This window comes from Priapulus caudatus, unplaced genomic scaffold (assembly GCF_000485595.1).
Source record: "Priapulus caudatus unplaced genomic scaffold, Priapulus_caudatus-5.0.1 Scaffold38, whole genome shotgun sequence".
Taxonomy (NCBI): domain Eukaryota; kingdom Metazoa; phylum Priapulida; class Priapulimorpha; order Priapulimorphida; family Priapulidae; genus Priapulus; species Priapulus caudatus.
Window position 1 is genome coordinate 576,601 of NW_014577099.1, and position 10,666 is coordinate 587,266.

Below are 10,666 nucleotides of genomic sequence, written 5' to 3' on the forward strand. Positions count from 1 at the left end.
CAAGAGTAAAACCATAACGTACGGAATGCGCACTCAGACTACAAGGATCGAAATCACTGACGGCCGAGCATACGTGCGAAAATGTCCGGTGCACTGTAATCTGTATGACACCGCCTCGCCGGTTACGGCCGGTTACGGCCGGCATGGCGGTTTGTAACTGTCAACAACCGATTTCTTGGACTGCGGATTTCAATTAGACATTTCTTAGTAACCAGCAGTGATATTGGACAAACTAATACGCGTTTGGCTATAAGGTAATATACTTATTAACTACACAAGGTGCCAGTTACTGTAGCATTCGTCAACTTTGCATAATCGATGGTCGAATTATGCCTTTAAGCTAATATGACGCTGGCGTAATTACTATATAGTCCGTACGTTCGGTGATCCAGATAATCATTTTATTATCTCCACCGTGCGCACGGCACCGTGTCGTCATGCATGATATTTACTCCGAGATAATTACTCCGAGGTTATTAACCTGCCTGACTCTCGTGATTGCTTTCGACCTTGCAGGCATGGGCGTCAACCTTGGGCTGCGCGGCATCGAAACGCTGGCAGAGTTCGTGAGCGTCGTCGCGCTGGCCGACACCCGCACGGCCGTCGTCGACGCGCTGCGGGAGAAATCACAGCACGCACTTAGCGTGTCCAAGCACTACGCCGCGCACGGAATGCAACAGTACATGTTCAGCTAATGGCTGACGACGTGGTGCACCGGCAACGATCGGCGAGCGAGAGACGACACACTCCCCCCGTTGTACCCACACCAGCACATCCGCATGCACCTGCAAATAACGAACACGCGCACGCACGAACATATATAGCTGGGGTGATTAATGACAAATGCGTCAATTTGTCATCATTCACCCCTGATATATATATGCTATTCTACGCAGCTAATGTATAGGTGTGTGGCGCCGCGAGTTGGTGAGTTCTGCAGGCGCGTAACTATATCTACATACCTCCAAGAGCTAATAATACTAATGGTATTATTAGCTCTTGATACCTCTAGTTACGATCGCCTTAATTGCATTGGGGGTAATTCAATAAAAACTACACAGGTAACTTGAGCTACTATCTCGACAGTCGATCGTTGTTCGTGTTGTTCACTGAACAGCTAGCTAGCTAGCTAATCAGCTGCCTACGCGACAGTGAGCGCGTAATTGCCTGCGTACTCCTATACCCACCATTGAGAGCGTTTACTGTATTCGCACATAATGGTGAGGGGAGCTCCCTGTCACGCTAAAACATTTATCAAACACTATCAACTTACACACATACACTCATTCCTACCACAGGCACTTGGAACGTCTCAATAAAAAAAATTAATGGTAAATAAACAAGAAATGTAACAAAGTCTTAATGTTTCTCTACTCTATTTCGCGGCGCGGACGGGCGTTCGGTTTACTTGTATATTGCATATGAGCATTAGACCGGCACTTACAGGTGATTATAGGCGAAATAGAGTAGAGAAACATTAAGACTTTGTTACATTTCGTGTTTATTTACCATTAATTTTCGCATACTCGCGCACGTATACACAAACAAGCACGTTTATACGTGTAGACGTATCTGTACTGAATCGGGCACTGTCATGCACGCACACACGTTATCTCGAGTTGTGAATCCCTAATAAAAACACATAAATGATAAAAGATATGGAAGCTACCAGCTGTACTGCTACTGTGACCTTGGGTATTCAACTAAATAGCACACATGCACGCACGCACGCACGCACGCACGCACGCACGCAGGCACGCGCACCAACACAATTTGCGTACACACAGATAAGGCCGCAGTAGCTTCAGCGTATATCATGAGAATAAGATATACAAACACATTATCAGGGGCACATCAAACATATCAATCAACTGTTCTCCTGTTACAACATCAGGAGTACATGAATAGAGACAACGAATCTATTATATGCTCCTGATCAAGAGGTATTATTAGCTCTTGTCCTGATATATATACACGCGCGCGCGCGCACGCATGCACACACGCATGCACGCACGCATGCTCGCACACACAAACGCACACATTATTATCAGGAGGATTCAAGATCTCTTATACTTCCTGATATTAATTACTCCCAAGTGCCTATGCGGGGTTACTTATTACGTCCCTATTCACTATGAAATATTGAACGATACACGTGTGCTAGCCGTGTGCGAATCTAATGTATGGGAATTTATACATACTAGCAGAAAGTATACCCGTAGAACCAGCAAATGTTGTCTTTATTTTTAAAATAAAAACTCCATGTAAGTGACACAGATAAAGTTAAATATTTCATGTAACTGAAAAGAAAACCACTGCACTGGGTACAACAGAACACTGGCACAGCTACTGGCCACTGACTACTGACTACTGTGTCAGTACGGTGTACGTCAAAGCAGAGTGACGGGGGAAATCGTGCAGTAGGGGGGGAATCTGAGACGTAGGCACCATCTAATGAGGAATAGGATTTTTGTCTTGAAGCCATAACGGCATACTCCCAGACGTTGTGATTACTGAATATGCTCATACGGCGGCCAGTCAAGAGAAGCAGTGTAGATTCCCACGTAACTGTGAAGTGCGATCTGCTGTACCCACTGCCATTCTATTGACCGAATAGCATTTTTTCGAAATTTTGAGCTTATACTTAATACTTAAACTTTTTTCGATTTTTTTCTCAGGCCAGAACGCATCTCCCAGACGTGGTGATTCTGAATATAATCTTCAGTTAGCTGCGAATTTGAGTGATCAAATCAGGGCGAAAAAAAGCGAACAACAAACAAACACACACACACACACACCAACACACACACACACACAACACACACACACACATCGGACACACACACAAGATTAGCCAAATTATAGTAATACGATAGCAAGCAGTTCACGTGCACTGCTGCATAATACAGGAGGTATGCGCGACGACAGTACCATGCCAATAACGTATCTCTATTGCATGCCGTTGTGGCACAGCAATGGATAAAACTTATATATCACTTGCCCATTGGGTTGATACGAAGCGTTCTCATTGCTATCACGTTTGAATCGTAAACGAGTGACAGTTTTCTCTATCATTGCTGTTTGCTGCGGGAAAGTACAACATGGAAATTACGAGATGCTGCTGCTATTCCAAATATTGAGTGGGGACGGGAGTCCATTCCTAGGTTCGCAGGTAAAAATGTCATTTCCCCCCGATATGTCATGAAAATAAAGATAAATATATATAAGATATATAAACACTTACAGATATATAAAAAAAAGATATGAAGACATACAAAGATATGTCATAAAAACAACCATTTCGACTTTCCCCCGTCCCAGTTGACTTCGAATTCTATTCCCATATCACAAAAAGCCTCGTGATTTATCTCGGTTACGAGATAATCAAATATAGTTTAATATAGCGTCCCGAACTAGCCGATTCAGCCATCCCATACTCGATACGGCTCGTCGCGCCTGGTGACTGGTCATCCTCTATGTCAAATAGCTGCGGGTTCTCACGGAACGGTTGCACGAGAACACCACGTCGACTATTATTTTTAACGAATTGTAAAATCATTAAAACAGCACACGTGGACAAGAGACCTACTATCACAGGTGAGACCTACAAGGTACATGCCCTACTAGATTGACAGTTGGGAGTCACGTCATACTTTCACTCTACACATGAGTTGTTTACGACGAACGCAAGTGAACAGTGCATTCTCCGTCAGTCTTAGGTCGGGGTGTGAAATTTTCTTAGGCGCATCGTGTGACCCTTTTCTATATATATGTATGTATGTGTATAGATATATATATATAAATTATATATATATATAGAGGAGAGAGAGAGAGAGAGGGAGAGACGACGAGAGGAGAGGGAGAGAGAAGAGAGAGAGAGAGAGAGAGAGGGAGAGGGAGAGAGAGAGAGAGAGAGAGAGAGAGAGAGAGAGAGAGAGAGAGAGAGAGAGAGAGAGAGAGAGAGAGAGAGAGAGAGAGAGAGATAAACTCCATATACAGGGACTCTAGCTCGCATCGAGCTAAACAAAGCGAACTCTGGCGCATGTTGCGTGGCCAAGCTATTGATCGCAGCGATATACCCGGCCGCATATCGTTGCGTTTCGTATGTCTTCGTTGATAGCGTCATCCAGCGAAATATAATTAATCCCTCGGAGAGACGATCCCGGTTAGCATTCGCTGCACGTGAACGAGAAATCAACACGTGCACGTAAGCCAGTATTATCTGACATCAGAGATATGTAATTAAATCGAAAAATAATGTCATTGAAATGCCACACCAGCGACCAGGATGCTCTATGTATAAAGTGTTGTCATTATATCGTGTATTTTGTATATCACACGCGGTGTGTAGGGGTTTGTGTGTGCGTGTATTTGGGGGGGGGGGGTGCATGTACGTATGAGTGCATAATGTGCGTAGTGTGTATTTGTGTTATTAGTCGTTGCACAAACCGCTGTTTAAACTTGGATAATTATGATCTTAATCAGCACAGAACGATAATAATTATACAAAACGGAAAACGGCGACTTACACGTTGGTATGAATCAAACCTATATTTCTGTTAATCACGATGGTGCTCATGTGGTGCTCATACAATTTTGCACGATGGCTGTTGATGCAATAGACGTATACTATAGTAATATCTTACCGGGAGTGGGCTGTTATAGGATGTCACTCACATGGAGTAAAGATCCACGTTCAACGCAAATAATTTCTTTGATCGATGTCTCATGTAACCGTAGCGTTGTCCATTGATACCATGTAAATCTAAACTGACTTTTCGTAAATCGTTGACAATCAAACTGAAGCTTGTGAATCTAATGTAAACTTACATAAAGGAACATTGTGCTCACTGACATGCACACATTGGGCAAGACCCGCCGGCTCCTCCAGTTCGCGTGCACAGTTCTGTTAAATTACAAAACAAGCGAACACCGAACCCCCCGTATAAGTGTTCGCCAGCATTTAATATTACAAACGGCTTTCATCATGATATTTTTACTGTTAATGGTATATAATATGCTGTTAGTTAGTTATCTATGTAAGGTGTAACGGTGAGTATAGACGGAAGTATTAAACGGTTCGATTTGTGTTGAAAGATGGTTGTTTCAGTAGATCTTGTTCTGCTTTGGCATGTAGTAATTTATAATTTTTTAGATAGATTTATGGAAAACGCGGTGTGGGGTGCACCCGTTAACACGGGTGTTGCTAGAACACGAGCGTCGAAGGAGGGTGCCGTTACGTGGCAGCACTAGTCACTTCGTACGCTTCAAAGTCCAAATCTTCCACAGAAAGATTCCACAGTCATACTTCCGTGCTAGACATGGCCTTATTTCCCTAACCCTAACCCTGACCATAACCCTAATCACAAGTGCAGCCACATCACGTGACCCTCCTTCGACGCCCGTGTTCTAGCAAATATTCCCACTAACAAGTTGGCATGCTGCGCCATCTACTGGTTAAAAGGCTTCCTGCCGTTTTTACGGCATGAAAAATACGAGAAGTCATTACAGGTGCTGACCGCTGTAATATAACGTGCATGATTAATGAATATTGGATGGGATTAGGTCAAGGGTAAATGTGTTTGGAATATGTTTATATTTGTGCGGTACACGATACGCCTCCTTTAAATTGATAAGTGTACCTTTAAGTACACTTAGGGTACAAGCTTAGTACCTTTAAGTACACTTAGTGTACTTAGGGTACACTTAAGTACAAGCTAGGGTGTAGTTGGCTATAGGTGCCTGCACGTGTACAGCCATGCACACACCACACACGAACGCACACACACACACACACACACACACGCACGCACACACGCACACACACACACGCGCGCGCATTGCAGTCTGTTTCACTGTTACACAGTCCGTACACAACATCTAGTGATTCTGGGCTACTCGCACTTAGCTACACACTCATGTCTCTTATGAGGTTGCTCGCCCGTCGGATACAGACATCACATAACTACCACGAGTGAAATTAGGCCAACGTGAACAGTTCGGAGTATCAACCAATATCTCTCCGAATCCACGTCGCATCTACAGTTGGGATGCTGCCAGAATGCAGTTATGCAGATGCAGTTAGAATGCAACCAAAACGGCGTTTGTGCTGGACTGAACCTTCCCGCTCACGATGCACATCTCACACGTGGTGTTAACGCCTACACGTGTCACTAGGATATGCCGCCACAACTCCTCTTCTAGTCATCGTTGCGTTTAAACCATCTGCTGCCTTCTTCTACATAAATGATTTACAAGTAGATGGGGTGTACTATAAGAATACAAGTGCTAGACTTAATAGGCCATCTACACTGATGGACTACACTGCTGATTCGTTGTTACGTATATATTCAATCTCATTTTGTTTTGTTCGAGGATGGTGCGGTGCTCTTTCTAGATCTTCAAGACATCCACGAGCGCCGTTTTTGTTGTTCGTAGAGCCCCTCCCAGGTGGTACATGTTCCCTTGATCTATGATTCTATTACTATTATGCATTTTCTCCCGTGTTCTCCATTAATAAAATAACTTGTTCCCTAAAATGTTTTTTAGCTTGTATTCCCACGGTCCCGAAAATTATTTTCCAGTTCCCTTAATCCCCAAAAATATTTACCACTGTTCCCCATAATTGTCTCGTGATGCTGGAGTGCAACAATGACCTATAATTGTGGACCCTAACGGTCCCTACAGTACACTATATTGAAATAACCCTGAAATACTTCAGTTTATTGTAAACAGTCTCAGAAAACTGTGGAAAATCAGAGTTCCCTTGTTCCCAAACATCTAATTAGCAGTTCCCTTTTTTCCTGATCATAATTCGACAATATCCCCTGTTCCGTGAAATTTAATGCTCCGGTTCCCTTGTTCCCTAAAACCTCCACGTTGTATGAATCATTCACTATAGTATGATCCTGTAACGTTGAATTAAGAGTTCATGTAGAAATGATGAAGTAGAAATCCAAACTTGTGTCTTGAACCGCATAAACTTTAATATCTGCTGACGTCACCTCTCCTTGCACACAAGGACAAAGCAACGCGCACACGCGCGTGCGCTTTCTCCCGCGACCACCACCAGACTCCCCCACATTTTAGCCATAACCCTGCATTTTGGTACAACACATTCACACTGATGTGTCAAACTGCTAGATACAAAAGATGCGTCGCGTCAAGCTCACTGCTAAAATAATAGTCCCTGGCTACGTGAACAAACAGCTGTTACAATCCCATTAGGCTTCTACCCTTTGGTAGATCAGCTAAAATAAAAAAATTGACTAGATCCTGTAATGTCAGGAAAAAGTCCTACAGGCGAGTCAAGGTGCAATCTCTACACCGACCCAGACATGGTCTATCAGCTAGTTTTGTTCTTTTCCTGTTAGCTAGATTCTGCCACCATTTGCGCGGATCTAATTATTTACAAGTTAGCCTAAACATAATCATTGAGCAACATACATTCCTAACAATACAGGAGCGTACGATATGTTCAACTTGGATTAATAATAGCAAATCTTCGGCAGCGGTAGCTAAGCTAATACTAACAGTAAGGTGTTACACAGGTATGTGTACCACCTGTGCACACGTGAGCTGTCTTCGACACTACAGCACACAGACGTCGTTATGCCAGCTTAGAGACATGTGAAACGCTTCATTTTTATTTACACGTGCTTGTATGGGTGCGTAATAAAATCGCGAAAGCAGCGATGGTCGAACTACGTGTCTGCAACAACTGAGTAACTTAGTATGGCTCACGGTGCTAATACTCCAATCATCCAGGGCTGGTTAGGTGGAAGCAGTGGCAGCTGTTGTAATTCCTCGGTGGCTTTAATGAGTTCGTGTAAGCCTTAGAGTTGACAGAGTGAAACATCCTGTCGTGATGGCAGCCAGGGGCACTGTTAGTGATGCAAGGCTAAGCTCGATCGCACGAATAAAATCGGGGTTATAGAGTTCCAGTGAGCGAGCCGGCTCTCATGACAATTCCACTGGTGTTGACCAGGAAGCCATCATGAGATGTGAGTCTACACAATGCCGGTATTCTTCACAATGGGTGTTTCAGATGAATGCTGGAACGTGCAACTGGACTAAACGTCAAGCATGCTCACAACTTCAGACATGCTTTGGCAGATATCAATGAGTTAAGCTCTGCTACAGTACTCGTGGGTCTTGATGAAAACTTTCAGAGGAAGCCATTACAAGTCATTGGATCCTTTACACAGCTCCATATGCACAGTAAACGACGTTGTAATACATGGCCAAGATTACCAAGAAAGATGGCCCAAACTAGAGTAGGTTCCTGGTATTTTGGGCATTCCAGAAGTGAGAAAGTAAGAAATACAGAGGCTGACTAGAGCTTTGAATGGAAGGCACCTTACATATGGGATATAGCACGGCATGTAAGAGCTTGGAAGCTGATCCAGAGAAGATAGGAAGAGAACAAGAAGATGGTACCACCGAAAAATCTTTATAAAAAAATCAAAAAGTTCTTAATCGCATTTTATTTAAGAGATTTCCTAAGATAAATAATTCAATATTAAATGCAGGTTAAGGTTTGTTGCAGTTTAAACCAGATAACACATATCTACGAAGCCATGCCACTGTGTTTTGGCTATTTTTAGAACAAATGTTATTAACATTTTTAATTTTCCAAGTATTACTACATGAATATAGTTGATCTTCATGAAGAGCCCATTTACAGCAATGGTAAACAACAGCACTGATGTAATTATGTAACTGACGATTATATCTAACATCGTATAGCTGAGGTGCTTGTGAGTATTTAGCTTAACGCCATTCGCTAAAGTTATTCTAACAAGTTGAAAAAAACTTGTTATTAAAACACCCAATTTAAAAAACTAAGAACTACGTACTTTTTACTTCGATGAAGAAGATTGTCGTTCTTTTAATATATTTTGTTTAGTTACAGCTTGTTTCTCCCTTGCCTTACGCAGGTTTTCCCGTCTGTTTGTTTCCCTCTGGAATACAATCGGATGCATTTTACAATGTGCTGCTCGTTTAATATACAAGCACTGTCATAGTTAAAATTGATAGGCAATGCAAATGCTTAAGATAGATCTGACAACCGTCTGAAAATTTCAAAGTTTTCAAAAATCTGGACCCAGCATGACTTACCTCATTCTTCAAGCACCTGTCCATCGCACGCTTGAAGTCATTGCATGCGCCCAAAAACTTCTTATATTTATTCTGAATGCAAACAAAGGAATCAACATATTTGAAAATTCGTGTTCAGCAAAGATTGTTTCTAGCACTATCAATAAAACTCCACGCGTTGTACAAGTTGGAGTGAATTACGCGTGTCATAAGTGTCCATAAGTGTACGACTTTGTAGGAATTGTCAAAAATAAACACAGCTAAATATTAAGGCATGTCGGATTTATGGGATGTCATAAACTAGCTACAGCTTTGAATGCACGTCATACCTAACGCACGTTAAAACTAAAAGGCAATGGGGAGAACCCTGGGGGATATTATATTATCTTATACACCCCCTTTTGTGTAGTATATGGCTAATATAATTTCCTAAAAAGTTGGTGTAGGTTTAAGACATATTTTCAGTTAAACCAGCTCCATATTATATGATAAGATTTCGAGGTTCAATATTCACCAAAATATTTTTAACATTAAAAATATTCATTGTTTGTTTACAATTCTGGTGGCACCACTATTTATGCTGATCCAGCACAGTTGCATAAATTCAGTTTTCAGTGGCAATAAACACACCAATCGAGTGTTTTTTATTTGTTAATTCAAAAAAGAACAATTGCTATTTCTTGTATGCCACCATTCGTATCAGTTTGATTATGCACACAGTAAGTAATTAAGATGAATAGTAGGTAGGCATAAATATAATTACAACTTTGTGATTATTAAGCTGCCAGTCTAAAATGTGCAAAATCGAAATTCAAAAGTGCAACTTCATCTGGGGTAGCACAGTTGTACGGTAACACGGACCACGTCAGCGTCCAATTAGGTTTATTTTTTTCTAATAAGAATAGTAAATGTCTAAGAAATATGCAAGCACATATTATTTTACAATATTAAATTAAATAAAAATAAAAATTATTATACAATAAGTATAATATACGTTCACGTTACAGACCAATGTTCTACTCCAAGAATTTGTGTACTTTACTAAAAAACAAAATGAATACTTAACAAATAAATTATAAATACAATCAACATGAATGCTAGACTATTGAATACTATCACAATAATAAATTACTCAAAACATGACATCTAAATTTTAATATGTATCCAGTTATAGAGAATGTTCTTCACCTGTTAAATAAATGCAATTACTTACATCTACATGGCACTGTGACAACTGTTTGATCATCTCATTGCACTCATCCGTGTGTAGATGTGATGACAGGTCTGGATGCATTTTGTGTCAGTTCTGTAACACATAAGGTAATAATATACTCTGCCTATATACCTTTGTTCCATAAAATCATTCAATAATAAAATAAATAATAAAAGAATAAAAACGTGTATATTGACGTTAGTCAAACAGCCTTGTCGGGTTAGATTAGCCCCTGTATTTGTAGTTCATTTCCCCTGGAATTTTTTTTAAAGGAATGGTGCAATTTGGTGCATTCTAAGCTATTCTGAACACATTATAGCCTTATAGGAGACTCTTGAATCACCTTTTCAAGTT

General features: G+C 41.2%; 2 protein-coding genes across 2 annotated transcripts in view; one reads left to right on the top strand and one right to left on the bottom strand.

Annotated features, from left to right (window-relative positions):
* Positions 1-1,991, top strand: part of LOC106818982 — a 63,271-nt gene extending 61,280 nt beyond the window's left edge. The window contains exon 5 of the mRNA XM_014823648.1: positions 517-1,991. Coding sequence (XP_014679134.1) covers positions 517-695 — 179 coding nt within the window. The 3' untranslated portion in view covers positions 696-1,991. The remainder of the gene's footprint in view (positions 1-516) is intronic.
* Positions 1,992-8,451: 6,460 nt separating this feature from the next.
* Positions 8,452-10,405, bottom strand: LOC106819319 (COX assembly mitochondrial protein 2 homolog). Its single transcript, XM_014823971.1, has 3 exons — positions 10,313-10,405; positions 9,121-9,192; positions 8,452-8,963 (listed from the first exon to the last, which is right to left on the bottom strand). The coding sequence occupies exons 1-3, from the start codon at positions 10,391-10,393 to the stop codon at positions 8,862-8,864; spliced, it is 255 nt and encodes an 84-aa protein (XP_014679457.1). The 5' UTR covers positions 10,394-10,405; the 3' UTR covers positions 8,452-8,861.
* Between the last annotated feature and the right edge of the window lie 261 nt (positions 10,406-10,666).